This window comes from Loxodonta africana, chromosome 1, assembly GCF_030014295.1.
Source record: "Loxodonta africana isolate mLoxAfr1 chromosome 1, mLoxAfr1.hap2, whole genome shotgun sequence".
In the NCBI taxonomy this organism is placed as follows: Eukaryota; Metazoa; Chordata; class Mammalia; order Proboscidea; family Elephantidae; genus Loxodonta; species Loxodonta africana.
Window position 1 is genome coordinate 35212947 of NC_087342.1, and position 20687 is coordinate 35233633.

Below are 20687 nucleotides of genomic sequence, written 5' to 3' on the forward strand. Positions count from 1 at the left end.
CGGAAGTGACGCTCGGTCGGCGGAAACGCGGTTTGCTTACTTATTGAAAAAAATGGCTGCGTCCCGTTTGGCAGCTCTGTGCCAAGGGGTTTCAGCCGCCCTGAAGGCTTCCAGAGCGTTAATAACTTCTCACGCCCCTACTAGTCCAGGGTAAGTGGTATGAGGAGTGGGTGTGTCCATTTTTTCCGGCTTTGGATCTTTGGTCCCGAGAGGCTGAGAAGAGCTCCGGGAGGCAAAAGCCACCTGGGTGACTGAGCGCAAACCCCCGCCTCTGTGAGGAGGGAGTGGCCGTGGAGAAGTCGGGTACCTCTATCCTTTCCTCAGACATTCCGCCGTCGCCTGCTGTTAGACGGCAGTATTTGTTGAATTAAACCGAGAGGTACAGAGCATGCTGTTGGGCTGGGTGGGTTCGAGAAAACTTTACTGTAGAGATCTTTGCTATGGAACTGAAGGATGCGTCAGGTTTGAATGGATAAAAAAGAAGAGGCCTCTGTATTTCTAAGCTCTCTCACAAAGAGATTGTTAAGTAAATGTTGAATGAAAAAAATTAAAGTAGCTGAATAAATCCAAAGTCGCCCTGCAGGTGTGAGAAATTATTTCGCGGTGTAAAGACAGCTTGTCTTCTCTACGGACCCATCGTTTTTTACTTTTGAGTGTATGGTTTCATTCTATTTATTCCACTTTTCTAAAGCGAATTGAATTTTATAAGTAGTAGGGTATGTCACATTTTCTTGAAGTAATGTACCTGCTCCTGAATGCACAGATTTTTCAGTGTTATGTACTGCTATTTATGTTAACCTCGGAGAAAAGAACTTTCTTAAAAAATTATTTTGCAGAGGCTCAGAGGTTGTAACTTGATTCTGGTGGCAAATTCAGATCAGTTGTCTCTTTCACGTCATCCCTTTTCCTAAAAAAAAAAAAAAAAAAAAGAATAGTCTAAGCTTTTAAAATTATTATTAAAAATGAGTATCTGTTCATTTCAGACAATTTGGAAAATGGGGTATTTTGGAGAAAGTAAAAAGCAATTATAATTCCCTTGCTCTGTGATAAATGGATTTCCTGCCATTCGTTTTAACTTTGCATATATACACATACATATATTCTTTTTTTAATAATTTTTATTGTGCTTTAAGTGAAAGTTTACAAATCAAGTCAGTCTCTCACACAAAAACCCGTATACACCTTGCTAAAAAAAACTAAAAATAGTAGTTTTTTTTTTTGCTACACACTCCCAATTGCTCTCCCTCTAATGAGACAGCCCACTCTCTCCTTCCACTCTCTTTTCGTGTCTATTTTGCCAGCTTCTAACCCCCTCCACCCTCTCATCTCCCCTCCAGGCAGGAGATGCCAACATAGTCTCAAGTGTCCACCTGATCCAAGAAGCTCACTCCTCACCAGCATCCCTCCCCAACCCATTGTCCAGTCCAACCCTGTCTGAAGAGTTGGCTTCGAGAATGGTTCCCGTCCTGGGCCAACAGAAGGTCTGGGGGCCGTGACCACCGGGGTCCCTCCAGTCTCAGACCACTAAGTCTGGTCTTATGAGAATTTGGGGTCTGCGTCCCACTGCTCTCCTGCTCCCTCAGGAGTTCTCTCTTGTGTTCCCTGTCAGGGCAGTCATCGGGTTGTAGCCGGGCACCATCTAGTTCTTCTGGTCTCAGGATGATGTAGTCTCTGGTTCATGTGGCTTTTTCTGTCTCTTGGGCTCATAATCGCCTTGTGGCCTTGGTGTTCTTCATTCTCCTTTGATCCATGTGGGTTGAGACCAATTGATGCATCTTAGATGGCTGCTTGCTAGCGTTTAAGACCCCAGACGCCACTCTTCAAAGTGGGATGCAGAATGTTTTAATAGATTTTATTATGCCAATTAACTTAGATGTCCCCTGAAACCATGGTCCCCAGACCCCTGCCCCTGCTACACTGGCTTTTGAAGCATTCAGTTTATTTAGGAAACTTCTTTGCTTTTGGTTTAGTCCAGTTGTGCTGACCTCGCCTGTATCATGTGCTGTTTTTCCCTTCATCTAAAGTAGTTCCTATCTACTATCTAATTAATGAGTGCCCCCCCACTCTTCCTCCATCCCCCCTCTCGTAACACATATATTCATTTTTGTGCTTACCATTGTTTTCCTAACTTTTTCTTTTCAAATGTTTCAACCAACAGAAAAGTTGCAATAGTAGTACCAAAAATACGCATATACCCTATACGTAGGTTAACCAGTCACTAACATTTTGCACATTTTTTAATCCCTTTTATATCTATGCTTTTTTAAAACTATTTGAAATATGACAGAGTTGCAGACATCATGAAGCTTCAGCCCATACCTCCTAAGAACAAGGACGTTCATTTAATAACCGCATTACAATGATCACACCCAAGAAATTTAATATTAATATGTTACTGTTACACTGCAGTTATCTAGTGCATGGTTCAAATCAGTATCTGCAGTTGTCCTGGTAATTCCTTTTTTTTCTTCTTGATTCATGACCTACTCAGGTATCGTTTATTGCATTTAGTTGACAAGTCTGTTTAGTTTCCTTTACTCTAGAATGGTTCCTTTTTTTATTCTCTTTCATGACATTGATATTTTTGACAAGATCAGCCTTTGCAGACTATGCCTCCATTTAGATTGCTCTGTTTCCTTAAAATTGTTGTTTTTGTTAATTGCTGTCCGGTGGATTCCGACTCATGGCTACCCCAAGTGTGCAGAGTAGAACTGCTTCATAGGGAGTTCAAGGCCATGACCTTTTGGAAGCAGATTTCCAGACTTGTCTTCTGAGGCGTGTCTGGGTGGGCTCGAACCGCCAACCTTTCGACTAGTAGCCAAGCACTTAACCGTTTGCCCACCCAGGGACTCCTTCCTCATGATTAGGTTCAGAGTAAACATTTTTGGCAGGAATACAACATGGGTGATGCATTTCATTGCTCTGTTTTAAATCATTTTCCTAGGGCATTAAGTATTCTTAAAAACCATGATTTTGAAATTACTCCATAATGGTTTATCATGTGGATAATTTATTTAACCATTTCCCAGTTTTTGCACATTTACCTTATAATCTTTTTGATATTAAAAATATGCATTAATAGACATCTTAATTTAAAAATTCCCATCTGTGATAATTTCTTTCATTGAAATGGCTACATGTGGAATTACTGGTTAAAGGTAGCATTTTGAGGTTTTGATTTATGTTATAAAATTGACCTTCAGAATGTTTTTACATGTTCATAAACTCACTGAGCAGAGTATAAAAATGTTATCTTAAAATGTAATAATGTACAAATGTTACCTGTGAAGTTACAGTCACTGTCACTTACAATGTAATATTAAAAATACTTTCTAATACATTTTAAAAGTTTATTGTTTCCTGTGCAGAAACCCTGAATAAATTTTTTAACAGTGTAGATGAGGAAATGATTCAGTTTATTGCTTGTAAAGTCCAGATTTTGTGAAACTTTAATCACTTATTTGTATGTTCAGTTGCAGGTTTGCAGTTGGTTTGTTGTCTAAGAATACACTACATGTCACATCTTTTCACCAGTGTAGATTACTTCATACCACATTGTCAAGAAAAGGACTAGAAGAATTTTTTGATGATCCAAAGAATTGGGGGCAAGAGAAAGTAAAATCTGGTGAGACAGTGGGTTGATCAATATTAAATATATTTATCGAACCCTTCCTCTTTATGAGGTTATTTATCCAGTTTGGGAATTATTTAGAGATTTTCTTTTTCTGATTTTCCTTCTATAAAAGAAAATTAAAAGGATAATAATAATAGTAGAATTAATTGTTCCTTGGCAGTTTGGCAGAAGGTTTGAAGAGACATACGATAAAATTATTAACTAAAGTGAGGCGTGGGGGTTTGTTTTAGATTATATTTTCTAGAGATAATTGGAAATTAACTTTTAACTGATATAAAGTGTTTGACAGTAGGCTGTGGAAATACATATTATACTAACATTTTTTGAGTGCTATTGCCAGTCACTTTACTAATATTTTCATGTGTATTATCTAATTTAATCCTCACAGCAACTTTATGAAGTTGTTAGCTATTATTGTACATTTTAAAGATAAGGAAACTGAAGTTTAGAAAGATTAAGTAATTTGCCAAAGGGCACATAACTAGAAACGTTATCTCATGTTATGAATTTATTATCTTAATAGGAGCTTCATGGACGTGTCAACAGTTAAGGAACAAAAGTAATGAAGACTTGCATAAACTTTGGTAAGTATAGGAAGTACACTAGAAGCTAGTTGCTTGAAGCAATTGTAGTATAACAATGAGGTAGAAACTGCATCTATCTGTGATGTGAGAAATTGAGTAAAGTGATTTACCTGTAGATGATATATAAAATGATTAAAGATTTTGTAAATAAGACAGAGGTCAGATTCCATTAAGACAAATGTATTAGAGTTACCAGGTAGTCAATGGTTGAGAAGTATGACTGTAACTGCTGCCTGTCTTAATAGCACTATTGCACTGGGAACATCAATAAAATTAACTAGTAAAATGAAATGGGGAAATAGTTGATTACTGTAAAAATGGTGTGGGGGCAGTGTCTGACCTCCTCCAAACCACAAGATCAGTGGCCCAAGGCAGACTCCCATGAGGCAGAGGCCAGACAAGCCTCCTCACTCCACCATCTTTACTAATTCTGACACCAGCCCTCCCTCCCACAGCACCCTCTGCTCCTCTGCTGGGTTCCATAATTCACTGCAATGACCACACAGAACTCAAAGACTATACTCACAATTATAGGGCTTATTATAAGGAAAGTAACAGTAACAATTCAGGCTCAGGATAGAGTTCTTCCATCAGGACAGCGTCTCCCCAGCTGTGCTCACAGCCTTACCTCTCCCTGTGGGCCAGGAAGCCTACTGCGCTGTCTTCTGCTGCCAGATCTCTCCTGCTGGTATCGTCTTCCTTGGTGCTGGTAGGCTTTTCTGCTTTGCTCCAGAACTGGCTCTCTTTTAAGCAAAACTGACCAATCCCCTTGGTAGGCCACAATTACCTTATCACACAGTCACCAGGGGTGGGAGTTACAAGACCATGGCTAGAAAGGCCACATACAAAAGTAATCCATCGTCCTGTAATTATACTCAGACCTCCCTCTTCATTACATTTTGTATGGAATCTCCAGCTTACTTGCTTTGAGGTTGTGTGTTGGAGGGTACATTTTAATTGGGAATTTAAGTAAAATTTATCTGGCGAGTTCTTATCAATTAGAGTTGAAAAAGTTTAAGACAGGGTCGTATTCTTAAGTGATTTAATTCACTATTTAGCCCAAGGATATGTTTTGTTTGGACTGCACTATGTTCTTAAAATTAGGAAATTTCATGCAGACAGATGGATTTCTGGCTTCCCTTCAGTGATCTACAACACTGGACCTGCATTCCTACGTGGTAACAACTGGCTGGGACTGTGTCCAGCTGCTCCTTCCAGATAGGGCACTGCACACCGCTGTTTCTTACCTGTCATCTTTCATCAAGTCCACTTCCGTCCAGATTGTTACCTGCCTAGGCACTGTAGTAGACATTCACATTTTTCTCCCTGATTTAAAGGGTCATTTTTTTTTTCCTTTTATGGCAGATTAAAGATTTGTGAAGTGCTTATAAAAACACTAGTGTTATAGGTTTATTCGTTGTAGAAAGTAAATTGTATTAAAGCTCTGATAAAGAGACAGGGCTGTTGCAGTATTTATTGTGGCTAAAACCAAACAGCTTATTTTCTGCCACTCCTTCCCCCAAACTTGTCTTTTTCCATAACGTAGTCTCATTTTCGATGCCCTCCACGTTTATTTCCATCTCTCGAGCTCTGATTCTTAAACAGAGAAAACCTACCCCACTTCAGCTTTGCTGCTTGAGTACCTTATCCCGTCTCTTCTATGAAGCTTTCCGTGGTAATCTTAGCTAGAAGAGGTATCTCATCTCTCCCACTTACTTCTTCTGGTACTTGTCTGTACCACTCAAGATACCACAATAATTATGGTTTCAGATGCTGTGTGGTAGATAGCACACGGGCAATCTGGGATTTCATTCCTGAATTACTTCCCTCATCCATGGTTTCTTCATTTAGGAAGTAGAAATAGTACCAACCCAAAGGGTTGTTAAGAGATTTAAACAAAGTAACTTATATGGAGTGCTTAGCACGTTGCCTGGCATATAACAGGTATTCAGTAAACATTGCTTTTCTTCCATCTTCCTTTTTTTTCTCTCTTCATTTGGAATGTAAGAAATATTTTATGCTTTTTTTAAACTCTTGTCACACTTAATACAATATGTGGTACATGAAAGTTTTTCCAATAAAAGGTTATTGTTTGTAATGATATTTGGTATATAGAGGTTTCTAAAGGATTTTTAGTACTGTTGATTAATGTTTAATGTCAGAAGTTGCATCTTTGTTAACCACAGGATAGCATCCCAAGATTTGTGTTCTTTGACACAGGTATGTCCTACTGAAGGAAAGAAACATGCTCTTAACTCTGGAGCAAGAGGCCAAGCGGCAGAGATTACCAATGCCAAGTCCGGAGAGGTTAGAAAAGGTAAGGCTTTGGAGACTGTTGTGTGGCTGTAAACTAAGGACTATATGGTTCCTCTATCTGTTATCAAGTAGGTTTGTTTCTTTCTTTTTTCCTATTTGTGTTTAATTTTTAGGCAGTTTCGATCATTTTTTAAAAAACAGCTTTATTAAGGTATAATGAGCATACCATAAAATTCACTCGTTTTAAGTGTATTAATTCAGTGATTTTTTAGAAGACTTATGGAGTTCTGACCCTCATTTCAGTCTAATTTTAGAACATTTCCCTCCCAGTTTCTGCTCCCAACTCCCAACATATTTTAATTTATTTAATTGACTATTTTAACTGAATGTATGCTTTCACTCTTGGGAGTGAAGTTGCTTGGTAAATCTATGTAAAATGGCTGCACCACTGTACGTTTCCAGTTCCAGTTTTTCCACTTCCTCACCAACCAAGTCAATTATTTTTTAAATAAAGTTTTCTTCATGATAAAAGAAATCTCTTGGGTCCCTTATTCTCACTCCCAGAGGTAGCCACTCTTCAGCATTTCTTATTTATCCATCAGAAATCTTCTGTGCATGTAGAAGTATGACTAACTTTATTTACACGAATTTGATTATACTGTATGTATTCTGCAGCTTGCATTTTTCACTGGCCTAGTGTAAATGGATATCTTTTCATATGCAGATCTACTTATTTTTCAAAATTTGCCTATACGTGTTTAAGTTTTTTTCTATGTACAGGTTTTATATTTGTATTTAGTCAGATGTATCTTTTTATTTAGTAGATGGTTTTTAAGGTCAGCTGTTTATTAACTTTTCTAAGTCAGAGTAAGCAGTCAGTGAGAAAGAACTCAGCCTATTGTAATTGCTTCAGTCCTGCTGCCTAACCTCAGCTCTTTAGTTCCCTTTCCCCACACCAGTCATAACCATGCTGCTCCTGAGAGCCAAAGAAGGCTTAGCTATTTACCATGATTACAGAGAAGGTTATTCTGACTTAGTGAAAATTGAGTTACATAATGTTTTTGTTTTTTTTTTTAACTTTTTATTTTGAAATAATTTCAGAGTTACAGAAAAGTTACAAAAATAGTACAGAGAATTCTCATACACCTTTCACCCACGTTCCCCATGCTAATATTTTACTGCATTAGCTTTGTTCTTCCCTCCCTTTCTCTGCCTACACTCATGCACACACACACACACACACATATTGTTTTTTTCCTCAACTGGGAATAAGTTGTAGATATGATCCCTTTATCCATAATTGCTTAAGTGGATATGTATTTCCAAAAAAAACATTCTCTTACATAACCATTGCATAATTTTCAAAATCAGAAAATTGACATTAATACAATACTATTATCTAATCTATAGATTTTATTCAGATTTTAACAGTTGTCCCAACAATTTCCTTTATAGCAAGAGAAAACCGTGGATCATGCATTATGTTCAGTTGTCATGTGTCTTCAGTCTCCTTTAATCTGGAGATTCAGTCTTTGTGTGTGTGTGTGTGTGTGTGTGTGTGTGTGCTTTGTAACAATGACATTTTTTAAGAGTATAGATGAGTTATTTTGTACGCTGTCTCTCACTTTTGGGCTCCTCTGATGTTTTTCGTGGTGGGATTGGCAGGAGTATCATAGAAGTGGTGCTGTTCTCCGGTCAGTGCTTCATGTCAGGAGGCACAGGATGTTGGTGTGCTCTGTTGCTGTTGGTGCTAGTGTTGATAACTTGGTCTGTCAGCTTTGTCCCGTTTTTTCTTTGTATCTAAATAAGTGTCTTGTGAGGAGTTTCTTTGAGATTTTGCAAATGTCCTGTAATTCCTCCAGTTTTCACCCACTAGTTCTAGCATCCATTGATGATTCTGGCCCGAATCATTTATTATTACGATGTTTGCCAAATGGTGATTTTCTAATTCCATCATTCCTTCTACATTTATCAGTTGGCTTTCTTCTGTAAGGAAGAGCTTTCCCTTCTCTCTCATTCATTCCTTCATTCTTGCCTCCTCCGTTTCAGTGTAGATTCATGGATTCTAGCTTTATTTAGTGGATTATAATCCCTCAGTATCACGATCCTAGATTTGAGTCCTCTCAAGCTGGCTGTGGCATCCTCTTGGCATCCTCATGATTCTTTGGTGGTGCCCAGCAAGATGTTCCGGGTTCATTGTGTAGCTTCCCTGCCCAGCCCTGGAATCGGCCATTTTACAGAGGAATCCTGATTTCTTTTCATGGAGAATGGTATATTTAGAAACCAAGACTTTGGCAGTAGGTATGCTTGTTCCTACATAGCATTAATAAAGTAATGTGATTTTATTTTCAGATATATATACAGACTCTGCTACTAAGGACAGTTAAGTGTTAAAAGAATCTTTTAAGTGTATTGATGAGCGAGGCCCTTACTAATCTGATCCCTTCGTTCTCCAAAATTTGTCTGTCTGAAAAATAAGATTTGTCATTTTTACCCATGTTTTATTTCTCAGAGATTTTGTAGAAATTCATATAGTTGAAAGGAAGACGTGAACTCAGCCATTGTAAGGCATTGAGTGAAGTCAGGAGTAGCAGAAGAAGTGGTGACTGTGAGCACATAAACAGCGTCTGAGGTAGTTCATCCAAATCCTGGGGCTTTCAGGGAGATTGTCTTTATAATCTGATCTGCCTTTTTCCTTGAGTCTCGGGGGATTTTTTTTTTTTTTTTGGTGAAAATATACACAACGAAACATACACCCATTCAGCAGTTTCTGCATGTACAGATCATAGCCATTGGTTACATTCTTCACATTGTATCACCATCCTCATTATCTCTACCCGTGTTTCACCACCATTAACTTTTATTCTCTCTGCCCTTTAAAGTCCTCATCTGTGCTTTAGTGTTACTGTTGTCAGTTTGATTGCATGTAGGTAATTCCTGAAAAGAGTGAAACGTTTAAGGCTGACATTTTTTATTAAGTGAGCTAAACTGTTGTTCTGATGACATCATACGGTTGTTTTGGTTCAAGAATTAAACAGTATTTCAGGACAATAGATTTGGGGGTTCCCCCAGTCATGCTGAGTATTCTTATGAGAAGCAAATGTGTGTTTGCGGTGTTTGATACCTGTTTATGATGCTTGAGATAGCACACGTACCCACCTAAAATGGCTCTCAGTATTTAGAACTGTGAAAAAGTTTGGCTCACCTGACATTATGATCCCCAGTATATTGAATATTTATTTATAAACAAATACATATGTATCACTATACGTGATACCTTATGTACATTGTAAAGTAAATACATGATAGAAATCTTTAAAGGAAGATGAAAATAAATAGAAGTTCTAATATTATCTTCTTGCATCTTGATGGAACTTTGGAAATCACTCAAGTATCATGATAGACTGATATTTCTGTCCCTACAATAGCAACTGCCAAACAGCCAAAATACCTGTGCCTGCATGTGAAAGACCCACTGATGCGTTGAGGCCAAAGCATGTTTTTTAATAAGTATAAGTTACAAGCTGTTACCACTTCTTAATAGCTCATTGAGTCTTGAAGTAATACGAGTTAAATTGGGTCTTCAAAAGAAATTTAAGTGTATCTCACTCCATCCAAAACTAATATATGGAAGTCTGAGCTAAATTGATTTTCATTTAAATGAAACTATAAACTTTTTCAAAACTACAAAAAGTGATATTACAGACACCCGTGTATGTGTACCTCTTCCAAAAAAGATTTTCAGGAAATATTTGACAGAATGGTTCATTGACGAAAATATTCACTGTAAGTTTTGTGTAGCAGAAGTCTTTATATGCTCACTTCCTTTTGAATTCTGTTGTAGTTGATTGTTGAAATTGCATCTCTCTCCTCTCAGGTGGTAGAGTCCATGGATGCATTAGATAAAGTCGTCCAGGAAAGAGAAGATGCCCTACGACTTCTTCAGACTGGTCAAGAAAAAGCTAGACCCGGTGCTTGGAGAAGAGACCTCTTTGGAAGAATCATCTGGTACATAGATTACATTGTGGCTCTTATGAGAGTGAAAATCTCATACCTCATTCCTCTTCTCAGTATCTTTTAAGAAAACTCTCACCATATGAGATATATGTAATATAAGCAGAGATCCCAAACCTGTTTGCAGTTCCGGGTTATGAATAAGGGTAGCCTTATCTAGTAAAACCACTACCAGCCCAGATACTCCAACCTCATGATAATCGATAAGTTTGTTTTAACGGTGGTTCTTAATCTTATGTGGGCCATATGACCTTTTGAGAATTCAATAAAAGTTATAGATTCTTTCCCCTGAAAAATGTACACATAGACATAAGATTTCAGAGGGTGTATATTTCCATGAAGTTAATTTCAGGATATAACACTTGCTCTTTTGCCTATTAAGAACCTGGGACTATGAAAAAGACGTTCTAGAGGAATAAGGGTCATGAACCAGTCTCACTTTGCTCCCATTGCCATAAGGATAAGCCCTAGGCCAACTCATGGAAGAGTTTATTTCACTCCTCAGTCTCTCTTTTCATTAAATCTTCTAGCTTTTCGTGACACCTTGTCCCCTACAACCAGTTCTCATAGTCCTGTCAGACCTTGTAAAAGGATCTGATAATAAACATTTACACTGAGGCATAAATAATTGAGAAGGCCCAGTTTAGACTCTCTTTCCTGGGAATTTATGTACCTATGAGTTAAGCAACCAAAATGAAGCATTGTTAGTAGAATTTTAAATATCAGTCAGCAAAATGGGGAAGGCATTTTGGAGAGACCTTCTCTGTACCCTTGAAATTATACTCCATAATGGCGGCTCATTCACCTGATAAGAGTCTTGTATGGAATTCATGGTAATAGGTGTGCTCGGAGCCAAGTTGAGGGGACAGCTGTGCTGTCTGTGACCCTCTGATCCACCACAGAAAAGATAAACTGCTGAAAACATCTCACTAAAATTCCTTTTCTGCTGTTTTTTCCTTGTTTTGTTTTGTTTTTCTGGGTTTTTTTCCTTGTATTCGTCTGGTTGAGATCAAATAGGAAAAGATGGAGGTAGAGGGCAGAATCTGTATTGAAAGTCATAAGACTAGTATTCTCTTTGTTTTTTTAATTTTGCTTTTTGACTTTTCCAGAGCTAAAAAAAAGTAGTGAGATAGCAATTATATCATCTTTCCAATGTAGCTTATTAACTCACATTATAATCCTGGTGCCTTTATTTTCCTCATTCCCTATTGTATGTTAAGATAGCCTTTAAATGCAGAGCTCCTTCTTAAAAATATTACATCCAAATTTTTTTGGTCAAAAAGAACATATGTCAGTAATGTCAGAGATTTTTTTTATATATATATATGTAATTTTTTTTTTTAAGTGATCTGAAGCAAAGATCAGAAAATACTAACATCCATGCAATTTTATGGTGGATTCATGAGTGTCTGCTGTATTATTTATACTTTTTGCTAAGTTTAGCCTATTTCATAATTGAAAACTAGGAAAATTTAAAAATGCATTTTATTGAAAACATAGTCCAAAGAAAGTTAAAACTGTTCATAAAAAAGTGAAAATGTACTGAATGTTTTCTCTAAGGTGATGGTTTTTTGCTTTCTCTGCAGGCACAAGTTCAAGCACTGGCCTATACCTTGGTACCTAAATAAACGGTACAACAGGAAACGATTCTTTGCCATGCCCTATGTGGAGCGGTTTGTCAGGTGAGCACGGTGACCCTTCACCAGGCGTGTCATCTCTACAACAGATGACATATGTTAAGCTTTTTTTTTATTTTAATTTCCATGATTACATGATTCTTGTGGAAAAAATTTTAAAAAGTCAGGTAAAACAGAAAAGTGATGTCATATATGATCTCAGCATCAGAAATAGCCCCTGTTAACATTCTGGCGTACATCCTTTCAGAAGTTTTACTGCCTTTCTATGATGTGTATCTATCTAGATGGCAAAATTCTACTGTAATGTTAAAATGAGGGTCCAAGTAATTTAACTGCATGAAGTGTGAGCTCGTTATGTATTACAAGGTTGAAGAAATGAAAAAATGGGCTAGGGAGAGGAGAGGACCCTGTTGGGATATGTCTGAATTCACATTTTCCTGGAGTGCATTATTGCAGGGCTTTAGTATATTTCAGACGAAACACTGAATCTACTGTTTTTGAATTAGCTTTTCTTTTTTCACTTGATCCTCAGTATTTATGTTGATAGCTTTCTGTAGTGTCATTTTTAACGCATGCATTTAGTCCAGATGTGTTCCGTAAGTTATTTTAATCAGTCCTCTCTTACTGGATTTAGAGGTGATTTCCAGGCTTTCACTAGGATCAGCATTGTTTTGTGGTGTGTCTTACCTCTTTATAAAAAGGATTTAAGGTGGCCCTGTCAGGAATATAGTTGTTTTGTGATTTAGTGTATCCTATGGTTTATGGTAGTGTATCTTAGGTGAGATTTCTTCACATCAGAAGAAGAGTAGCTGGAACTCAGTGAATGAGCTAGCATGTACAGGTGAAAAGTAAGAGAGTCTGTACAGATAGAAGTTACTGCGCATGTAGAAAAGAAACATTTAAGAATATCCTTTATCAGATGGTGGTTATGGAGAACTTACGTGCACTAAACATATTTCAATCGAGAAACAGTTAAAAATCTTTAAAAATCCTTAAAAAAATGAAAGCCTCAACTTTTTTTTTCACAACTAGTATTTTTTTTTAATGGGAGCGTGTTAATTTTTTTTTTTTTTTAATGCTTTAGGTGAAAGTTTACAGAGTGAATTAGTTTCTCATTAAACAGTTAATACACAAGTTGTTTTGTGACATCAGTTGCCAGACCTGCAATGTGTCAATACTCTCCCTTCTCCATCCTGAGTACTCTGTTTCCATTCATCCAGTTTTCCTGTCCCTTTTCGCCTTCTCGTCTTTGCATTTGGGCTGGTGTGCCCGTTAGTGTCTTATACATGATTGACCTATGAAGCACGTTCCTCACGTGTGTTATCGTTGGCCCTATAGACCTGTCTAATCTTTGGCTGAAGAGTGAACCTCAGAAGTGACTTGAGTACTGAGTTATAAGGGTGTCTGGGGGCCATACTCTCAAGGTTTCTCCAGTCTCTGTCAGACTAGCAAGTCTGGTCATTTTGTGTGTGTGTGTGTGTGTGTGTGAATTTGAATTTTGTTCTACCTTTTTCTCCCACTCTGTTCGGAATGCTCTATTGTGATCCCTGCCAGAGCAGTCGGTGGTGGTAACTGGGCACTATCTAGTTGTTCTGGGCTCAGACTGGTGGAGGCTGTGGTAGTTGTGGTTCATTAGTCCTTTGGACTCTTTCCTTTGTGTCTTTGGCTTTCTTTATTCTCCTTTGCTTCAGCTGGGATGGGAATAGTAGATGTATCTTAGATGGCCACTTGTAGGCTTTTAGACCCCAGGTGCTACTCACCATAGTCAGATGTAGAACATTTTCTTTATAGACTATGTTATGCCAGTTGAACTAGATGTCGCCTGAGACCATGATCCCCACAGCCCTCGTCCCAGTAGCTCAGTCCCTCAGGGTGTTTGGGTACGTCTGTGAAGCTTCTGTGACTCTGCCCTGGTCAAGTTGTGTCGACTTCCTTAGTATTGTGTATTGTATTACCCTTCATCAAAGTTACCACTTACCTACTATTTAGTTCGTGTTTTTCCCTCCTCAAGGGGTTTTCATTTTTTCAGGTAAAATTTGCAGAGTGAAATGCAGTCAATTTGATGTTTTGAGAAATGCATACACTGAATAACCCACTCCTATCAAAAAAAAAATTTTTTTTTTTTTTTAATCAAAATAGAGAACATTTCCATCCCTCCAGAATGTTCTCTGGAGCTTCCTACTTACTCATCCCCTCCGTCTTCGAGAGACAATGGCTGTTCTAATTTTTTCATAGAATTGAAATCGTACAGTATGTGCATTTTTATGTTCAGCTGCTTTTGCTTCATTTATCTGTGAGATTTACATTTGTTGTAGAGTATATCTTTGTTCTTATTTCTGAGCAGTATTCTATGGGAAGAATATACCAAGTTTCTCCATTCTTGTGTTGATGGACCTTTGAGCTGTTTTCAGTTTGGGGCTGTTATGTGTGTAAAGCTGTTTAAACAGACCAACTTTTTTATCCCTTTGAATCTCTTATACTGTTACTAGTGTTCAGTTACTTTACATCTTTCTCCCTTTTCTCATCAGACTTTACTTTTGAAATACTATTAGACAGCATTTGCATTTTTCCTCCATCTCCTACATTTTTCTTTGAAAATAACCAAAGATAATGTTTATTTGCTCTGATGATAGATTTTTTTAAAGCTTTTCCTCAGACTTCATTGTGCAATTTTTAGACTTAAAAGACTTGCATATTTATTTTCTAGTCCATTAGAATTTGAAGATTCTGATCCTCAAAACTGCAACTGGAATGGGAAAGAATTGCAAGTTTGTGGTTTCCTGGGTCAAGGGTGCTGCTCAGCCCCCATGCTTTGACTACAGAAAATGACAAGGAGTCAGGGAGCTGCAGGGTTTACTAGGGTGCTAGAGACCAAAATTCAAGGCTGGCAACTTCAAGGGGAAGTCCAAGCACCACAAGGCCACAGCTTTTAACAACTAACTGCCTTAGCAAGAGTTATTCAAAAACTGTCATGCCCCCACCCAAAAAAGCTTGTACTCATACAAAAAAAAAAAAAAAAAAACTTTTAAAAAACAATTTAAACAGAAACAGAATGTATCTTTAAACCGAGCTTTATGAAATGATAATCTAAAATTTTCATCTTATCCACCCAGCCAGCTACCTCTCCCCATTTCAGTTTATTTATGTCTGATCTATGTGGGCACTAAACATCAGTCATCTTTTTCATCCTCAACTCTCTAGATTCAATCAATCCTTGAATTAATTCTTCTTGCAAAACGTCTTCAGGATCTGTCCTTTCTTTTCCCACTTTTTCTGCCTTAATGAAATCTCTATCAAATTCAATTATTGAACATCTTCCTCACTCCAGTCTATTCAAATATTGCTTCCTGGCTAATACTCCTCAATTTTTTTTTTTTTTTTTTTATCACATCAGTGCTGTTCAAAAATGTAGTTTCTTGTCTACAGAATAAAATCCAAACTCCTTCCAAACCAGTGTTCCTACAGTTTAGTCTTAGCTACATACTTAAAACCAAAAAAAAAAAAAAAAAATTGCTGTAGAATTAATTCTGACTCATAGTAGCCCTATAGGACAGAGTAGAATGCCCCATAGGGTTTCCAAGGCTGTAATCTTTATGGAAGCAGACTGCCACATCTGTCTCCTGCAGAGCAGCTGGTGGATTCTAACTGCCAACCTTCCAGTTAGCAGCCAAGCACTTAACCACTGCATCACCAGGGCTGTAAGCGACTTACCCTTTATCCAGTCCAGACCTTTCTCCTGTTTCCTAAACTTGTCTTGCTCATTTTCCTCTTATCCTCCTCCTGTTCCTATACCTTGAAATCTCACTACCTGTTCACATTTTAAGATCCAGTTCTGATGCTAAGCAATTGAAGAAATCTAACTACTATTTTCTCCAAGCTTAATGTTATACCATTTGGTCCTTTTGCCCCTTAGTCATATAAGGTGAAGCTCTAAGTAACATGACATTTAAAATAACGCATGAGAATTATCAAAGTATCACCTTTATGGGATCTGTACATATTCTAGTGATCAGTGAAATATCCTATCAAGTATCAGTTTAGGTACAGTAGAGGCTTGGCGTCCCTGAATTTATCATTCGCAATTTTGATGATTCCCAGGTGACCCTCAACATAATTTAACTGAGGCAGAAATGCTTCACACTCTGGGATGCTGATGTGTGGGAGCAAAGTCACTCAGAATGCTGATTCCAACCCAGCTGCCAACCATTGTCCCAGCCTGGCTTATTCTCTCTGTTGTAGGGGAACTGAGTGCTATTTGAAATTAGGGAAGTCTAAAGTTTTTAAAGGTCTCAGGATGTCAGAGACTGAATGTATTCAGTGCAATTTGAAAAAAAAAAAACCCATTGCCGTCGAGTTGATTCCGACTCATAGTGACCCCCTATAACCGGGTACGTGGTAGTTACGGCTACGGCTGGCTAACCAAAAAGTTGGCAGTTCGAATCCACCAGGTGCTTCTTGGAAACCCTATGGGGCACTTCTACTCTGGCCTACAGGGTCACTATGAGTCAGAATCGACTCCACGGCAACAGTTTCAATACAATTAGTGTTTCCAAAATAAGGTAGAAACCCTTAGTCACACAGGATTGCCCTTCAGGCCCAGTTTGTTACAAGCTTAGATCTGGGCATTCTTTCCATTCAGGAAACAGTAAGGGTAGTTAGTATAGGGGCAAGGTGCTTTTGATTTCAGGTTTATCTCTTGACCTGTGTGGGTTTACAGTGATTATTCAAGTTTAATAATATACATGACACACCAAATAGAGATTGGCTTAAGACTTTTTTGTTGTTGTTTGTAGTATGATTTTATTTTTGTTCTTAAAATTTGTGTGTGTGTGACATGACTAACTGTACATGTGAAAACCACTGATTGGAAAATGCTGTGCTACATGTATTTTTACAATAATAAAAAAAAAAGTGTGTGTGAAGAAACGACTGCCAAGTGTGCACGCCAAAATGTTAACAGAGGTTATCGCAGTAACTGACTTGTGACTGATAACTTTTTCTTCTTCACTCCTTGGCATTTTTTTTTTTTAATTAACTTTTATTGAGCTTCAAGTGAACGTTTACAAATCAAGTCAGTCTGTCACATATAAGTTAATATACATCTTATTCCTTACTCCCACTTGCTCTCCCCCTAATGAGTCAGCCCTTCCAGTCTCTCCTTTCGTGAAAACTTTGGCAGCCTCCAACTCTCTATCCTCCCATCCCCTCTCCAGACAGGAGATGCCAACACAGTCTCAAGTGTCCACCTGATATAATTAGCTCACTCTTCATCAGCATCTCTCTCCTACCCACTGCCCAGTCCCTTTCATGTCTGACGAATTGTCTTCAGGGATGGTTCCCGTCCTGTGCCAACAGAAGGTTTGGGGACCATGGCCGACAGGATTCCTCTAGTCTCAGTCAGACCATTAAGTATGGTCTTTTTATGAGAATTTGGGGTCTGCATCCCGCTGATCTCCTGCTCCCTCAGGGGTTCTCTATTGTGCTCCCTGTGAGGGCAGTCATTGATTGTGGGCGGGCACCAACTAGTTCTTCTGGTCTCAGGATAATGTAGGTCTCTGGTTCCTGTGGCCCTTTCTGTCTCTTGGGCTCTTAGTTGTCGTCTGACCTTGGTGTTCTTCATTCTCCTTTGCTCCAGGTAGGTTGAGACCAGTTGATCCATCTTAGATGGCCGCTTGTTAGCTTTTAAGACCCCAGATGCCACATTTCAAAGTGGGATGCAGAATGTTTTCATAATGGAATTATTTTGCCAATTGACTTAGAAGTCCCCTTAAACCATGGTTCCCAAACCCCCGCCCTTGCTTCGCGGACCTTTGAAGTATTCAGTTTATCCCGGAAACTTCTTTGCTTTTGGTCCAGTCCAGTCGAGCTGACCTTCCGTGTATTGAGTGTTGTCCTTCCCATCACCTAAAGCAGTTCTTATCAGCTAATTAATCAGTAAAAAACCCTCTTCCTCCCTCCCTCCCTCTCTCCCCACCTCGTAACCACAAAAGTATGTGTTGCTCTCAGTTTATACTATTTCTCAAGATCTTAAATAGTGGTCTTATACAATATTTGTCCTTTTGCCTCTGACTGATTTCACTCAGCATAATGCCTTCCAGGTTCCTCCATGTTATGAAATGTTTGACAGATTCGTCACTGTTTGATTAAGACTTTCAAGTAATTGATTTGGGCATATTTTACCGCAATAGTATTGGGTAACAGTGAAATAGTTTTGTATAAATTGCCGTTACGCTTTTTTTATTCTAGATTGAGATTTGAGAAATATGCCCGCATTGAATCAAGAAAGAAAAGTTTAAAGAAAAAGAAACAAAAAATTCTTCAGCAGAAGTTTCCACATCTTTCTGATGCCCAGAAGTCAAGTCTTGCCTAAGATGTCCGAACTCTTACCATTTTCTTTTCCCATGGGTAAAAGCCTTCACACGAAAGTATACACTTTTTTTTTTTTTCTTCTTCCAGTAAATGACTATGTTTACTCTCAGTTGGTTTTAAGTGTTAACATGGCATGCTAATTCTGGAAGCGGTCATGCTTCTACCAAAAAAATCAGGTATAGTGTTCAAACTTAATTCCTGTTTTATAAATTCTGACATCTAAGCAAATTTTAATATAACTTCCTGAGTGTGTGAAAGTGATGTCAACTGCTGCAATAAAGTGGTTTTTTATGGTTTTTAATAAGATACCAAAGAGATTTGGATACTGTTCATAAGCAGTGAATTGTTTCACTTAGAATAACTGTAAATGCATTTAGTACTTCAAAGTAAGTAGTCATAACACACAACAATATAGAAGTATTTCTGCAATGGCTGGTAACTTTTATTTAATTTTGCAAGCCTGAGGTAAAAAGCATAGGCAGTTAAGTTTTACTAGTCAATAAAAAACAATTCTACCAATCCACTTATAATTAAAATACTAAATAGGGTTGGAAAGCATTTTACTGAAAGCAAAATATTTAGAGAAAATAGATATTTATACAAAATTATAAAATGCTTATAATAAGAATAAGTGCATCTCAAGGAATGCACAAACTCAATTTATAGAACAAGTTAAAGCCTTAAAAAATTTAAGTGGAAATTGAAATATGCAAAAATGTATAAACTTTCTACAAAAGATGGTTATTCTTTTCCTGAGTATTCTAAAGCTATGAAACATAAGGTGACACGGGGAAGGCAGAAGTTTGGGAACTCTTCACGGGCATTTCCTTTCTACACACTGCTTCCCTCCCTCCTCATATTCTTGTTTGGAAATCCACATTTGTTGAAAGGTACCCTGTAAGATGGAAAAGAAAATTATATATATGATTATGCCTTATTAGAAAATGTCTTTTTTTTTTTTTTTTACTGTCTTTATTTTCACATCTTCTAAAGGGAGATCTTTCAAGAACTCTTAAACCAAACCTTCTCCCCACAAAACAATACTCCCATTACTCAACTTATTTTTACTCTCCTCCAAAGCTCTCAGAGCCACTATTCAGTCTCCTTGTCAAGGTTCTAAAGAATATTAAATCCTCCTCTACCTGCTACACTGTCACAAGGGTTTAGAAAATGGCCAGCAAGGAAGGTTATGTGCGTAGCTATGATTTGTGCCAATCTAAGGCAACAACAGAAATTGTTGGAACGCTTGATCCTAGTACAGAACTGAAAAGACTGGACTGACAGTAATGTTTACAACTCAATAAGTGCTCATCAAAACACGGATGAGGTTTTGCAAGTACACAAGTGATAGTACACAGACACTACCATATACATAGGGAAGGTGAGGGGAGGAAAATGACCCCGTTAATAACAGGACAATAATAGGACATGTCAATAGGAGAGGAACTACTGTGATGAACTTTTTATTCACGTGGATTCACACGGAATCCAGTTTTGATCTCTGATCTATTAAGAGATAAAAATAGAACAGAGACAAGAAATACATAAATAGCAAGTAAAACCAATAAAAAGGTTACAAACATTTAACAGCCTAAGAATATTTAACCTAATTACTTGGTGATATTTACTTTGGCTGCTCTGGAAGGAAAGGGGAAATGGGTCTGGGTACAGGTAAGTAGAAGGACTTTTTCTCTTGATCCAAGGCAGGCACCAGTCTAAGCAGCATATAAGACCTATTACCACTACTTCATCATTTGTCCCAAGAACCAATTCCTGACTTCTACCTCACCAACAAGCCAGGGAGCAACCAGAACCCAACAAAGAATAATTTAATTTTAAACATACTGCAGACAAGTCCTAACCAGTGCCAATGAGGGTATTATTAACAGAGGCGTGAATAAGTTAACAGATTTCCACCGCTGTTTGAGAGGAGACATTGAAATATGGCTAGCAAATACCCACTAATAAGGCCATGTGGCATTTTGTTATATTGTTGTTGTTAGATGGCGCTGAATCATTTTGACTCATAGCGAACCCCTGTGACAGAGTAGAACTACTACTCCATATGGTTTTCTAGGCTGTCATCTTTATGGGAGCAGATCTCCAGATCTTTCCCCTGAGGAGCCACTGGGTGGGTTCAAACCACGAACTTTTCAGTTAGCAGCTGGGTGCTTAACCATTGTACCACCGGGG

General features: G+C 38.0%; 2 protein-coding genes across 3 annotated transcripts in view; one reads left to right on the forward strand and one right to left on the reverse strand.

Annotated features, from left to right (window-relative positions):
• The first annotated feature begins 18 nt into the window (after positions 1–18).
• MRPL47 (mitochondrial ribosomal protein L47) lies at positions 19–18807 on the forward strand. 2 transcript variants are annotated; one of them, XM_010592774.3, is made up of 7 exons: positions 19–150; positions 3474–3625; positions 4158–4218; positions 6439–6535; positions 10352–10482; positions 12075–12170; positions 18372–18807. In XM_010592774.3, the coding sequence occupies exons 1-7, from the start codon at positions 53–55 to the stop codon at positions 18493–18495; spliced, it is 759 nt and encodes a 252-aa protein (XP_010591076.1). In that variant the 5' UTR covers positions 19–52; the 3' UTR covers positions 18496–18807. The 2 variants fall into 2 exon arrangements, with proteins under 2 accessions (XP_010591076.1, XP_064135802.1); XM_064279732.1 differs by lacking the exon at positions 3474–3625 and having other exon boundaries at positions 128–150.
• The window catches only part of ACTL6A (actin like 6A), a 32064-nt gene continuing 29916 nt past the window's right edge, over positions 18540–20687 (reverse strand). The window contains exon 14 of the mRNA XM_003412869.4: positions 18540–19389. Within this exon, the coding sequence (XP_003412917.1) occupies positions 19309–19389 (81 nt within the window). The 3' untranslated portion in view covers positions 18540–19308. The remainder of the gene's footprint in view (positions 19390–20687) is intronic.